We start from the raw sequence: 15,601 nt of genomic DNA, 5'->3' as shown, positions 1-15,601 counted from the left end.
AAGAGATCTCAATTTGTAGGGAAAATGTGATACCGAAAAGTGAAGCGATCACTCCAGGAGGAAATGAAGACAAAAGAAAACCATGAGCACTAACCTTCTCACCACCATTCAAGAGGGATACCTTCCTATCAAGCTTCAAGCATATCAACTTTGAAATTGCAACGCCCAAGGAGCCCTTTTACATCATCAATTCGCCAGTCATGCACAACTTCCGCCACAGTCTCAAGCATTGTTTTATCATAATAAAGTGCTTCAGCATGAATGAAATAATTAGTCGTATAGAGAAATAATGGACCAAACAAAGCTATAAGAACCAAGCTAATCACTGGTAGATACCTAATTCTGCTAAAAATAATTTAGGAGAACATTGTGTTCCCCAAGTAAAACTTCTCCTCCTCTGGGCTTCTATAAACCCCACATTAAGTGTTAAAGCATCCAACTCCAAACCAATTGGCAAGGAGTGAAGAGACCGCCCAGGCTAATATACTAGTTTTGGAGGAAATAATTAACTGATGTGGGACAAACTCCAACAATAAGTTTAAACAAAGTACTCTTTCTACACCCATTTGGGCCAATAATGGCTATATTCTTACCCCTTACAATCGTCACATTAGCCTTCTTAAACAAAACCTAACAAAGAAAGTATAACATGTATTATAATCAGAAACAGATAGCTGAACTTCATTAACCTTTGTCCTCTTTTCAATTCATTATGTTACTTACCTTATCCCCAAATACAAATTCAAGATTCTTGACTTCTTCTGCGCTTAGGGAATCTAATTTTCATTTGTTTTTGTATAAAAGGCTTGTCAATTTGTTCACCTTCCTGAAGCTTTTCAAGTTCTATTTTCACAAAAATGATGCAATAGTTATTAACGCCGCAAATAATAAAACATAATGTGAACGAAATCATGATCAACCTGCATAGAAAGAAACTTTGCTTTAGTACTGCATATTAGTGTCTCATGTAGCAGTTATTAAAAAAGTCCAAAGAGTCCACAACAATCAGTGAAGTTAATTTTTATTTTAACTAACAAGAACAATAAATAAAAATCACGATCCCTGTTATAGAAGCGAAGCAGCTACCATGATTGCAACCTGCAACGGGATGGGACATTAACATACTACTAAGACAGCAAATATATGCTGCAAAGAGACAAAAACAAAATAATCAAGGTGAGTATGCGTAGACTTAAATACCAATCCTCATTCTCATTATCAGGATCTCTTAGAACTTCAAAATGTTTTTCTTTCTCCAACATTTCAGTAAGTGGGAGCGAAAACCCAAAAGAAAGCGGTTTTCCTTCACATTTCGACAGTCCTTTCATTTTCCTTTTCCCCAACCCCTACGGGATCAAATTCGAGTTCTAAGCAAAGTCTACCTAATTTATATCTCAAGTTTTGAAGACTGTTGGCAATGTTAGAACTCTCAAGGGACACAATTTTGAAGACACTGTTGGCAATGTTAAAACTCTCAAGGGAAACCTTCTTAGCTCCAAACCATGATGCCTGCTTAGTGCTTAGGCAAAAGGAAAAATCATTACAGAAGCTCATAGAAGGATACCTGGAATGTCATTTACAATAATACAAGCTCGTTCAGCGCGTTTTAGGTTAACATAAGCACCCCTTCCAGCACTATACCAATTATGATCTTGAAAATTAGCAACATCTCCGCTCCTTACTAAATTAATAATATCAAATAAAACATCCAAAACCTTTCACCAATTCTTCAACCCTTAACAGTCCCAAAGAATAGTTCCTTTGCAACAACAAACATAGTAATGGATGTAATAATTGCTTGGAGCAAAAAACCCTTTAATTACTGTAGATTGCGATAAATGAGAATTAATATAGTACGAAAAGGAGTATAGAAAATAGAGCATAGGGATTTCAGAGCTCGGGGGTGAAGATCTCATGTGATATTACGGAATATTTCAAGTTAATACCATTGAAAATATGTATTACGAACACAAACTAGGTAGTGAGCTTCGTGCCATGCACAAAAAACATGATGGTTGGTTGTTTCTTGCTGAGGATTGTTCTGGATAAAATGGTATGTAATCTATATTTATGATGTAAGATGACTTGAAGGAGTTCATTCCTTATAGATGTAAGTTTTTTCCACCTATAGATTTTGAAAGGAAAATGAAAAACCTCATGTAAGTTTTTTCCACCGATAGTTTCACCGATTCCTCAACCCTTAACAATGCCGAAGAATAGTTTCCTTACAACAACAAACATAGTAATGGATGTAAGAATAGTTCACTACATATTATCTAAATTAGTTCAATAGGATAAGACTAAAAAATTGGTTAAAGACAAGATAAGTAATAGAAGGTTTAGTGCCAATGATTCTATTTTAAAACACATACTCAAAATGAGAGCAAACTAGAACCATGCCTTCATCTAGTTTCTCAATGATTCGAGTGGGAAAAAAAATAGAGTTAACATTGAATGTTTAGTTTTGATCAACCATGCGACAGTCTGTAACACTGCAGGCCTGGAAAATGAAAAGCAAATAAGATCTAACTTTTGAAGACCTACCAAAACCACCTATCAGACCAAAAATGCCTTAGAAACCAAAAAGTTGGTCAAGCTCTTCAAGTCTCCAACGAGGAAATAAAAGCAAAGAAAACGTGATTCTACATAAAAATAAAAATGATTTTGTTTTCAAACATCTGTAATTGGAAAGAAATATCCAATGCCACTTCCTAGGAGAGCCCCATACGCCAATTGTCAAATGAACAAACCTTTTATAATACTTGGAACAAGTTTGAAAGGAATATATGCCAATTGCCAAATGAACAGACCTTTATATCACTTGAAACACAAACAACTGAGCCTTTCCCAAGTAAATTTGTAACATGTACACAAGTCATACGATACAAGGGAGAAAATTGTAGAAACAAACAAAATAGAAAATACCATTGTACCTTGAGGAATCCAGTCTTCAAAATCTATGCATTGGAGACGCAACTACGAATTGTCGTTGCTTAACATCACCTTTGCAGACAAACTAAACCAAATTATTTTGGCATTCCAATGGTGACTATCAAAAGGAAAAGATAACATATGGCTGAAAGTTAAGCAGTATTATTTTAAGGTGGGGTGGACAATAAAGAAGAAAATGAAAAACATACCAAGGGGTTTGATTAGAGTGAAAATGAAAGAAAATGTAAGAAGGGGGAAAAACACACTTTTTTTGGTGTTTGATTAGCATGAAAATGGTTGAAAGTGTTAGAAAGTAAATTTTCTTGTACAACTCATTTAAGCACAATTACATATCTTTCACTTTCTTGCTAAAAACACAAGGAAATTTTATTTTCTAGTGAAAGTTGCCACCTCTAATGACATTTTACCATTATGCCTATGATTTTCTTCCTTTCCTACCCGAATCCATTGTATATTAAGGGTAAGTTAGCAACTTTTATTTTGATAGGCAGGTAATTTAGTAACTATAAACATTTTCTGACAAGATTCTTAAAAAAAAAAAATTCATTTTAATCAAACCCATAGAAGAAAATAAATTTTATATACACATTCTTTTCTTTCACTTCACTTTCCAATATAGATTTCTTCCTAATCAAACGAACCCTGAGAGAAACAAGACTTACAACTCGAGCAGCAAAAACATTACAAAGTTGGGGTGCTTGGTGAATAGAATCACCAAAGGTATAATAAGACCACACTGGTGTGACTTTTTCAGGATTATCCCTCTTTTGCTTCCAGAAGACAAAGAGGTGGGGCTCCAAAAAAAACCTTCGCTCGGCATGTATTCCAAGGATTATATTTTTTTATGGCAAAGGTTCTACCATAAATAGGAAATGACATGCAATTTTCTCGTAATTTGGGTGCCCTTTATTCAAGGGTATAAGAAATACTCATTCTTGGCAACTAAAAGCAGCAAGCAAATACAAGAAAACCAATAGAGAAAGAAAAATACTAATCCAAACTGAGCAGGATTACTTCGTCCACGTGCTAAGCATCACCAAGCATGCAAACCTTCATTTTGGGACGTGGAATATAAGACAACCTCACCGAACCACTGAAATGCTTATCCTTTTGGGGAGCATAGTTCTTCAACCCAATTTGGAGCTCAACTGTTTCATTGAATTTGCGTTTTTTCTCCCTAGCATCATTAGAAATCTGAGTGATGGCTTCCCTCAAGGCCTCACTCAGAAGCTTACTGTGAATAAAAAATATCCAGCCAGGTAAGGGAGGATGATTGGAAATCTCATAGGCATTAACAATAGAGACAGCTGCATTTTGAACACAGACATGGCATATGAATAAACGCTAGTGATCGTATTGATAAATACAATGTCCAAATTCGCTTACTTCGGGCAAATGCAGCCTATAAAATTGCAAATAGAGCCTAGCAATTAATAGATAATATTAATTTGACGACAAAATGAAGCATAGCATGAGAAAAACGCTTAAAATTGGAGAAGATATAACTAACAAACACCCAAATCGCAATTCTAAATGCTCATAAGCGGGGCAAAAAAAACAATTGGAAGGCAGTAGGGAGTTGCTATTTCCAGCTGAACCCTTTCACAGAAAAATTTATTAATAATCAAAAAGAACCATTGATCTCAACTAAGCACCTCAATAATACACAATAGGCCAAAAGTATATACAAGCCTCTATTTTATCAAGAACACAACATAAACTTATACTAATGAGATCATAAACTTATGCTAATGAGATAGAAAGCTAAATAATCATGAATTACCTCCATGGCCATCATAAACACCAAAGAAAGATGTGGAAGTGTCTAAATCATATATGATTGTAATGAGGAAGAAAAAATAGGGCGAGTACTTTTAACAAAAAGCACTCTACCTGTAGAAAACCTTACGCGTTGTAACTACAAATCACTTGGATACACTAAGACCTAGACTATTAGGAATTGTAACAAATTGACACCGAACACAGCATTCTTTGGATGTCAATGGCATGGGAAAGGAATCAGATAAACCAATTTACTACTCTCAACAAAAACTTCCACATGGGTAATCTAGGTTCCAACACATTAGATTTTGTTAGATTACGGGTCTATTTGTATCTAGTATAATTATGTGTCTTATCATGTAATTAGTTTAAGTATTTAGGACCGTAGAGCAATTATTGTACATCTTGTATATATATTTTACGTTTGAATGAAATCAACCCTAATGGGATTTCTCCTCTCCAATTACGTTACCACTAAATTTAACATGGTATCAAAGCAGCACGATACCTAGGGCTTCTTGTTTGGTCGATCACCCATAGTTGTGCCTCCAACTAGCGTCTCCCATCTCTGTTGAGTCATCGACAGACCTTTCCGACGCCGGAGTTGAAGACCCAGTAGATTACAGCCATCGTTGACCCTCGTTGGCCCTTTGTGATCGACACCCAACCTCCGACGACCCTCGCCGGAGATTCATCAGCCTCCGACGACTCTTATCCAGTTGGTAGATAGAAGTTCCGGGGTCATTCAGAACTAGATCTCTGTTTCATCCAACCTTCGGCCCTTGTTTTTTGTTTTGGACGACGTTTCCCAGCTTCACTACAACCTCCGACAGGCACTGGGCACTCGCCGGTCGCCGACGAGGTTACCTCTGCACTCGCCAGCCATCATCGGTCCACGTCTGACCTCCGGCGACCTCTGTTCGTTCCCTATTCAGACTGGGTCAACTTAATTTTTCGGTATTGGACATCACTGGTAAGGTATTGTGCATTGGGTACTGTTTGGAGTTATTGGAGACTGTGCAAGGGTTGATTGTCTTCTGTACAGTCCAACCTCTTTTTTTTAATCTACCATTAACTCTAGTTAACATGTCGGAGGATAAACAAAAGGCTTCCGTTGGTATAAATAATGAGTTGAGTCGTGTAAGGACTATGGATAACTATTCTCTGGATATTTGCCACATTAAATTGGATGGTACCAACTATTTGATTTGGTCTCGTACTTTTACTTTGGCTATTGAGGCCAAAGGAATGTCAGAATTCATTGAGGGCCCTGTTACTCCACCTGTTGAGGCAGTTGAACTAAAGAAGTTTAAATCTCAGAAATCGTTAGTCATGACTTGGTTGTTTAACTCTATGAGAGCTGATATTCGTCATACTTTCCTGCTCCTTGATACTCCACATCAGATTTGGACTACTGTAGCTCCTACTTCCACAGCAGCTCCTGCTGCATCCTATTTTGCTCATTCAGGTATTCCAGCTAGTGCATTTACTGCCTCCTCCGGTATCCCTTGGATTATTGATTCTGGTGCTTCAGATCATATGACAGGTTGTTCCTCTGTTTTTGATTCCTATTCGACTTGTTCTGGTAAGGATAAGGTGCGAATTGCCGATGGGTCATTCTCTGCTATTTCAGGGAAAGGTTCCGTTCGCTATTCTCCCTCTATCTCTCTCTCTCTCTTCAGTTCTCCATATTCCAAACTTTGCCACTAACCTTCTTTCAGTTAGCAGTTTTACTCATTCTGCAAACTATTCTGTGACATTTTTTCCTACTCACTGTGTCTTTCAGGAACTGAAAACGGGGAATGTAATTGGCAGTGGTAAAGCACATGGTGGTATCTATTATTTGGAGCATGCACTTCATCCATCTCAGCCATCTCTCTCATGTGGAAAAGCTCTACATGCAGATATGAGTTATACTCTTTCTTTGTTACATCGGTGGCACTGTAGATTGGGTCATCCTTCTTTTGGGATATTGGAGAAACTTTTTTCTACTTTAGTTAAACATTATCCTAGGGATCAGTTTTTTTGTGAGGCTTGTGAGTTTGGAAAACATAAACGCTCTTTTTATGCACCTATTAATAAACGTAGTGATACTCCATTTATGGTTATTCATTCTGATGTTTGGGGTCCTTCTCCTATTCCTTCTTTAAAGGGTTATCGATGGTTTGTTACTTTTATTGATTGTTGTTCTCGTGCCACATGGGTGTACTTACTCAAGTCAAAAAATGAGGTGTTTTCCTGTTTCAAATCTTTTCATAAGATGGTATGTACTCAATTTGATACACATATTAAAATTCTTCGGAGTGATAATGGGACTGAGTATATTGATAAGATTTTTCGAATATAACTAGCTGATAATGGTATTCTCTTTTAGACGACTTGCGTTGACACTCCACAACAAAATGGAGTTGTTGAACGCAAAAATCGTCATCTTGCTGAGGTCGCTCGATCCCTTTTGTTCACTATGAATGTTCCCAAATACTTATAGGGAGATGCTATTTTAACTGCCACGTATCTTATCAACCGTATGCCATCCAGTGTCCTCAATTTTAAAACACCCATTGAGTGTCTGCCAAGCAGTTGCCAAGTTCCGACTCTTCCACCTAGGGTGTTTGGTTGTGTGTGTTTTGTTCATGCCCCCAAACCTTTTGAGGGCAAGCTAGGACATAAATCCCATAAGTGTATTTTTGTTGGGTACTCTCCTACCCAGAAAGGCTATAAGTGTTATGACCCTTATTCTAGGAAGATGTTTGTCTATGGATGTTACTTTTTGGGAAACAGAGTTTTTTTACTCTCCCTCCAAACCATCTCTTCAGGGGGAGTATCAGCAGAAGGAAGAGATGTTTACCTTTTATAATCATAGTGAGGGGGAGAAGGAAAACACTAGAGAGGAACTAGTATTTGTTGAGGGGGAAACACATGATATTGGTGGTGACATTGAGGAACAACTACCTGCACGACTCCAGGGAGCTAACTTACAGAGGTATGCTAGACGTAGAAAGTCTTCATGTGCATTACCACCTTGTCAACCACAATCGCCCACTCCAGTCCCAAATTCCTCAGCTGATTCTTCTGGTAATGATTCTTCTCTTATTGAACCTCCTCCTATGGATCCTGACAATCTTCCTATTGCTATTCGAAAAGGTGTTAGATCTTGTACTCAACATCCTATCTCACAATTTGTTTCTTATGACCGTTTGTCTCCTTCGTATTATGCCTTTGTCTCTTCTCTTTCTTCTATATCTATTCCACAAAATTGGCAGGATGCATTCAAAGTACCTAAATGGAAAGGAGCTATGGTGGAAGAGATGACAGCTTTGGAAAAGAATGGCACCTGGGATCTAGTGTCACTTCCAGAAGGGAAGAAACCAGTGGGTTGCAAGTGGGTGTTCACTATTAAACAAAAGGCTGATGGTACAGTTGAGAGATACAAGGCAAGGCTTGTTGCCAGAGGTTTTACTCAGACTTATGGTATTGACTATGAGGAGACATTTGCTCCAGTAGCAAAGATGAATTCGGTACGAGCTCTCCTCTCGTGTGCTGCCAACTTGAATTGGCCTCTTCAACAGTTTGATGTGAAAAATGCATTCCTCCATGGTAATTTAGAGGAGGAAGTTTATATGGATATTCCACCGGGTTTCTCTTCTCCTGCAAGTAAGGAAAAAGTGTGTAGATTGAAGAAGGCACTTTATGGGCTGAAGCAGTCCCCTAGAGCCTGGTTTGGCAGGTTTTCTAAGGCTATATTGAGTTTTTGTTACAAGCAGAGCCATGCAGATCATACGATGTTCACCCGGCAAAATAATGGTAAGATTGCTGTCCTTATTGTTTATGTTGATGACATAATAATGACAGGCAATGATGTGAGTGAGATTCATAATCTAAAGTCTCGTTTAGCTCAAGAGTTCGAGATTAAGGACTTGGGATCATTGAGATATTTCCTTGGAATGGAAGTAGCGAGGTCTAATAGAGGTATCTTTATTTCCCAACGCAAGTATATACTTGATCTTTTGGAAGAAACAGGTATGTTAGGCTGTAGACCTGCAGATTCCCCTATTGAGGCGAATCATCATCTTAGTGAAGATGTGGGGGAGCGTACTGATAAGGAGAGGTATCAGCGACTTGTAGGTCAACTAATATACTTGGCCCACACCCGTCCAGATGTTACTTATGCAGTAGGTGTTGTTAGCCAGTTTATGCATGATCCTCGCACATCACATCTAGATGCAGTTTATCGTATTCTGAGGTATTTGAAATCAGCTCCAGGAAAAGGAATTTTGTTCTCTAATCATGGCCATTTACGATTTGAGGCATTTACTGATGCTGACTGGACTGGTTCTGTGGATGATAGGCGCTCTACTTCTGGTTATTGCACTTTTCTTGGGAGTAATCTGATTACTTGGCGAAGTAAGAAGCAATCGGTAGTCGCCAGGGCTAGCGCAGAAGCTGAATATAGAGCTATGGCTCATGATGTTTGCGAGCTCTTGTGGCTCCAAACTTTGTTACATGATTTGGGATTTGCTGACAGTGTTCCGATGAAACTCTATTGCGACAATAAAGCTGCCATCAATATTGCTCATAATCCCGTTCAACATGACAGAACGAAGCACATGGAGATTGATCGACACTTCATCAAGGAAAAGTTAAACGAGGGTTTGATATGTATGCCGTTTGTGAGATCTGGAGATCAGTTAGCTGATATATTCACAAAAGGACTGGGTAGCAAGAGTTTTCATTTTATTGTATTCAAGTTGGGCTTGATTGATACCTTTGCACCAACTTGAGGGGGAGTGTTAGATTACGGGTCTATTTGTATCTAGTATAATTATGTGTCTTATCATGTAATTAGTTTAAGTATTTAGGACCGTAGAGCAATTATTGTACATCTTGTATATATATTTTATGTTTGAATGAAATCAACCCTAATGGGATTTCTCCTCTCCAATTACGTTACCACTAAATTTAACAGATTTGAATGCAAATTATTGGCAACCAACTGGGGTTTTGACGTAATTATGATGATATGCATGAGTCCTATAATCAACTCAAAATTTGATTACCTCAATATAGGGCCAATATGATCTAGGTAGAGGACGTTGTTCTCATGGAGTTACTAGGGGAGGCTCCGTGCTCCCACGGAGTCTCTTGCTCATGGTTGGTGAAGTGTTTTTTTTCATCGTTTGTTTACTCATTCTCATGCTCGGTGTCTTTATTCCACTTTTTTCTTCCTCTCCTTTTGTCTCCTTTAAATCTTTCATTCCTTCTCATAAATAAAGCAACTTTAGCTCTTCGGGGACACAATCGAACTGAGTTTCTAATAACTTCTTCAAAAGATCTCCACGGATGCCATTTTGATCTAGACAATACAAGAAAGGCAATAGATTATTGAATTTTATGGTCCTTCCAAACCCAAAATTAAAAAAGAGAGAGTGATAATCAAGCCACTCATTTAAGTTAACCGAAGCCCAATACTAACAAACAAACAAAAAATGAACAATTTCAATACCCACCTAAGACTGGACCTAATTCCTTAAACTCTAACCCTTAAAACCCCAAAACTCTAATTCCCCTCCCCACTCTCAGATAATCTGTTAGACAAAGGACCTTGTTGTATTACTAGTTTGTGTTACTCACAAGCTTTGTTATGTCACATATCATTAGTCTCCACTCTTAACCTTTGACAGCCCTCCTGCTTATCTCTTTAAAAGTTCAGAAAGGAGAAGAAAAATGCAAAATAGCACCATCACCAATATCATGTCAACGAAGGCAATTAGCAACTAATCTAAGTTATTCTGGTCAACAGACAATTTGCAGGGGGAGAAAGTGTTGAACCAAACACGAACACCTATCAATCCAGCTTCGACCATTTGTAACTTCCAGGGATGGGACCATCGCTACCGGATCAAAGTTGTACCTGCCAACAAATTTCATATTAATTGCTTAGTTGTGAGGGAAAGAAAAAAAAACTGTTTTGTGTTTTTCCTATCAAGATAGCAGGAGAGTAGAGGGGCCACCATTTAAGACTTTCCCACTAAGAATAGTTTCCCCGCATAACCAATGGAAATAAGTACAATAATTTGCAGGAATCCCAATAACACATTCCCTAAAGTAATTCCTCCACGATTTAAAAACCAATGATCCAGTTCAAAAGAGTTCTACATGGTAGATATATAAACAAATGGGTCTATATCATAATCTAGAATAAAAAAAACCCAGAGATGAGGAGAAAAATACTTCTCAATAAACTACCGTTGATGCGTTTCTTTTGCACCGGTGAAGAACTCATCCACTCATTTGTGGTAGGTAAGTGCCTTGACGGCTTCAGTGGAGATGGTAGGCCTAGTAGCAGAACCTAGGGTCCTGATGCTCTCTGGATCTCTTATCGAACTGCATGGTGTACTTTCCCTAGATCTTTGTCAATGCTACAAAGAGTACAACATCTACACACAGAGAAAGAGAGAGAGAGAGAACAAAACGCAAAGCTACAATAACCCAACAGTCTCCCTTACCATGAAAACTGATACTCCTACTAACTCTTTTTTTATGGGCAAATACTCCTACCTGCAATTAACATTGATAGAGCATAAAAGTCATAGTCATTGGCAGCTTTTACTTGTTCCATATTTGATCCCACTGCCCCAATTTAATATACAGTTTCCCACATTCAATTTAAAAAACAAGAAAAGTGCCCTATAAATCATTTATAGTTATTCAAATTCAAAACATCAAAACAAAGTACAGACTTGAGCCCTGTTTGGAACTTGTGGAAAGTGAGGGAAAAGAAAAGAAAAAATGAAGGAAAATCTGAGGAAAATGAAGAGAAAATTGTACTATACTTAATACTCTCTCTCATCATTTTAGGTTGTTTTCCGTCTCAAACCAAATAACTTTCCCTTCTTTTCTTTTCTTTTCCTTTCCCTTATGTTCCAAGCAAACCCTTGATCTTTTAAGCGTATTTTAGTTCGGATACATAGAGAGAACTTTTCCGCATTACACCAGGATCAAGGAAACCGCTAAAGGATTATTTTGCATTTTTTATTATATACATTGAAGAACACAAGATCCAAATTTTTTTTGTACCTTGAGTAATTGGGGAAATCATGTGCTCGTAGATACACTACAAGTGTTTTGATTCTGTATCTTCAGAGCAACTAAAACTGCAGAAGAGAAGCTACATGACATTACAGCCCAAACCAAAGACATTCACTTTCATCTAACCACAGAAGACAATATTCACAACTGAAGCAAAGACGTGTCCCATATGTTCTAGGCCCAGACTTGAGGACATAGAATTTCACCACAGACCTATGTAAATTGGAGGTACAACTAATTTGATGGCTAAATTAATAAAAAAACTGCTATTTTTCCAAGTACATTACATTAATATGGTTAAACTATGGCTTTTTGCACACAGATATGCCCAAGATCAGGCCATGCTTGGGCAATGTGATTGCATTCCAACACACATCAGTCCATGGGTACTGTCATTTTGTTGCAAAACATGACTTCAGAATAAAGTAATCCAAAGCACTTTCTTCCATTTAAATATTAAGATTAGAATTGCAGTTCTGCTGAAATACAGAACTGTTTAAGTTGTTTTAGAAGCATTTACCCTATATTCTTTGCGGCGAAGAATGTAGCCCTGTAGCAAACCATTCTAATTCTCATTCTATAAGTCCTAAAATAAGCCCATTTTGCTTCAAATATGGTGCTAAAATTGCATGAAATGACAAAAAAATGTCCAAAAGGAATGCCGCTTGAGAGACACCACAGAAGTAATACAAAGCAATATAACCATGCAAGTAGAAACAGATTAAATAAACTTACGTCGTTGGTTGAATAGCCTCCTTAATGGCCTTATCGAAATCCTCTGCACAACAGTTTCCAAGAAAAATAAGCCCTTTTAGTAATGTACACAAACAAAACAAAGTTAAGTTCCAAGAAAAGAAGCCCTTTTAGTAATATATATAAACAAACAAAACCAAGTTAAATCCAGGAATGCACATCAAAATCTTTATGAGATACAGAAAACAGATTGCACCGAAAAACCAACCCGGAACCTCTTATGTGCAGTGTTCTACAAGGCGGCCTCCTAGGCGCTAGGTAGCGGGTTGCCACCACAATTTTCCCTAGGTGGTTTGTTTAGGCGCTCGGCGGGCCTAGGCTAGGTGGTTTGTTTAGGCACTCAGCGGGGCTAGGCGGGCGCCTAGGGTCTGGACTCAAAAAAAAAAAAACTTAATTGCAAGGCGGCCTAGGCGCTAGGTGGTGGGTAGCGCCTTTTAGAACACTGCTTATGTGCAAGAAGCCTTAGACTTACCCCCAACTGCACCAGAATAAACACGGACAGAAGTACGAAGATGGAAATGATGTGCCTAATTGGTGCTAATATCAAGACCAGAAATAGATCAATCGCAAAAGCTTTCTACCATAATGCATCTACATACATGATTCATCTATACACATCCCAAATATGTGCACCTGTGTTTTTAAGTGCTGCTCAACAGATTTAGCAAAACTGAAGCCACTGTAAAGTTCATCTTTCCAAATAGGCTACTAGTGAGCAATCTAGTATGTTTTGCACATTGAAATTACTCCTACTACAGTGCTATGCAAGGTCACTAAGAACCACATATGCTAAGTGCATCCCAATCAAGCTTCAATTCGATCCACTGGAACCGGAAGCAGCGTCAGCAGATGAGCTTCCAACTACCCTTTTTTCTCAAGATTAGTCATTTCACAATTCTTGGGCTTTGGATCCTCTGATGCAGGACAAGGAGAGAGAAGAGGAGAGAGGGAAAACACACAATGGGCCACAGCCCTAACTTCAAACAATTCGGTCAAACCAATCAAGGGCTGCGTCATCATCCTCTTTGTCTAAACTTGTGTGTACCCAAAGGTCCCAAACTATTGATGTACTACAACAACAAAAAACTGACAAAGATGGATAAAGATTGTGAATTAACTTTAGGGTCAAGCCACCAAAAAAAACATGTACTTAAGCAAATATTACATCTTACCAAATATATAACAGACAGGCCTACAGTTGTGGCAGGAGCGAGTAATCCCAGAATCGCGAAAGCCATCCATAAACATCTCTGCCTATATTGCTGCTTCAGTGCCCTTTCTTCTGTGGAGGGCAAAAGTAAGTGACCTAAACCTCATATCAACAAGAGAAATATCTAGAATCCATGATATTGTCAGCATCAAGTTCTTAGTTGCTGAGGCCAACACAAACCAAAATCTCGCGATTCAGAGAGAAGATTTTGATAATATGATATTATGCTCAAAAAAAAGTAAGAAGAATCTAGAGAATGACCTAATGAAGTTTCTCAAGAACAGGAATGGCATCAGTTTGAATGACTCTAACAACAGCTACTTCCAGTTTAGCTTCACTAGACAAAAAATCATCCTATCATTACTAACAACAAAACCTAGTGAATGCAATTCTGCATAAAAGAAGAAGACAAACGTGAATGGCATTTGAGAAAATAATAGGAGACAAGAGATTCATTGAATACACCTTGAGAAAAAACCCACCAAGATGAGAGCACATGTTATAAATCTTCTCACCAGCAATCTCATGTTGCCTTTCCCACGTAGCTTCTTAATTCTGCGAATCTTTCTCCAACCCGCCCCATTTATAGCATAAAAAACCCACCCCATCTATAGCATAAAAAACAAAAAAATTGGGCATATATCAAGATAGTATACACACACATGCACAAAAATATATATGCAATGGGAGAGGTGAAAGTGAAACTCTATGGTAACACACACACACACACACACACATATATATATATATATATATAGAGAGAGAGAGAGAGGGCTTTCCTGGGCTTTCTTCACCATCAAAATACGACGCAGTTGCCTACGTACGCCACCATGTATCTGATTACGGGTACGTTGTAATACCCATCATTCGTCTTCTGCTTCTTCGGCTTCAGGGAGCACACCTCCTCCTCTTCCGCCACCTTGTTGCGCCATTCAAGGATCGGTACGTCCTCCGAGTATAAGTCATCTCCTCCGCCGACAGAAACCAACTATCAAAACCTTAATTTCATCAACTGAACCGAAACACATGAAACCCTAATTTCACCTCCAAAGTTCGTTTCCAACAAATTCTCCACCAAGCCTTGTGATTCTGCAGAAACCGTTCCTATCTATCCTCTGTAATAATGTGTGAGAGAGAGAGAGAGAGAGAGAGAGCCAAACGCTCCAGAGAGAAAACAAAGCCGAACGCTCCTGCGCTTTCTTCGATGACACGCTACATTGAACTTGAAGTTGCTCCTTGACGCTCCACCTCCAGTGATCCATTGAAGTTTCTCCTTGACCCTCCAGTGATCCAACGGCTGATTTTTAAGAGCCGTTTATCCCACCCATTAAACGGGCTCAAATCTATCTATACACATGACCGCATAAGTCCAATACAATTAAGTACAATTATTATACAATCACATGCTCACATGTTTTGGTGAGTCCGACACACACTAAAAGATGTAGTCCCATTCCAGAATACATTTTTAAAAAATAATTACTTATTTCACATTTTTAAATTAAAAATAATTTTTTAATTTTTTTTGCACCGTATAAAAGATCTCAATGAGATCTTTCAAACAAGATCCATATTGGTATGAAAATTATTTGCGTAAGCACATAACTTTTTAGCTTAAAATTGCCTTCTTAAAAAATAAGTACTTATTTCCTTTTCCGGAACGGATAGTGTAGTGTAGTGTGTTTGGGTCCCAACGTAAATGAGTGGGCCTAATGTAAATGTGAATCGATTTGTATAAGTATTGTGGTTATAGAATGATTGAATTCAATATCATTGCCCTATTCTTCCCAAGAAAGCCAAAGGAACCGACGAGTA

The 15,601-nt window shown here is 38.1% G+C and overlaps 1 protein-coding gene across 9 annotated transcripts; it reads right to left on the bottom strand.

The window, feature by feature from the left end:
* Positions 1-1,789: 1,789 nt before the first annotated feature.
* On the bottom strand, positions 1,790-15,127 carry LOC131316487 (large ribosomal subunit protein uL1-like). 9 transcript variants are annotated; one of them, XR_009197139.1, is made up of 7 exons: positions 14,269-15,127; positions 14,048-14,140; positions 13,749-13,858; positions 12,559-12,601; positions 11,229-11,292; positions 10,966-11,142; positions 9,705-10,645 (listed from the first exon to the last, which is right to left on the bottom strand). XR_009197139.1 is itself a non-coding variant. In XM_058345874.1 (4 exons), exons 2-4 carry the CDS (start codon positions 13,822-13,824, stop codon positions 3,979-3,981), a joined length of 357 nt encoding a protein of 118 aa, XP_058201857.1. In that variant the 5' UTR covers positions 13,825-13,858; positions 14,048-14,193; the 3' UTR covers positions 1,790-3,978. The 9 variants fall into 9 exon arrangements, 1 of the variants encoding a protein (XP_058201857.1); XR_009197137.1 differs by adding an exon at positions 11,812-11,888 and having other exon boundaries at positions 10,966-11,292; positions 14,048-14,118; XR_009197138.1 differs by having other exon boundaries at positions 10,966-11,292; positions 12,559-12,631.
* Between the last annotated feature and the right edge of the window lie 474 nt (positions 15,128-15,601).

The sequence above is a fragment of the Rhododendron vialii genome, chromosome 2a, assembly GCF_030253575.1.
Source record: "Rhododendron vialii isolate Sample 1 chromosome 2a, ASM3025357v1".
NCBI lineage: Eukaryota > Viridiplantae > Streptophyta > Magnoliopsida > Ericales > Ericaceae > Rhododendron > Rhododendron vialii.
Note: the sequence above shows the minus strand (reverse complement) of the source record. Positions and strands in the feature narration are given on the sequence as shown.

Excerpts from the sequence above, each read along its gene's own strand:
- LOC131316487 (XM_058345874.1), bottom strand. The coding sequence starts at position 13,824 with ATGTTTATGGATGGCTTTCGCGATTCTGGGATTACTCGCTCCTGCCAC. Across the intron at positions 12,632-13,748 it reads GCCTGTCTGTTATATATTTG|GGCTTATTTTTCTTGGAAAC; the intron begins GTAAGATGTAAT and ends CATTACTAAAAG. Across the intron at positions 4,187-12,558 it reads GAGGCTATTCAACCAACGAC|TAAGCTTCTGAGTGAGGCCT; the intron begins GTAAGTTTATTT and ends TTTTATTCACAG.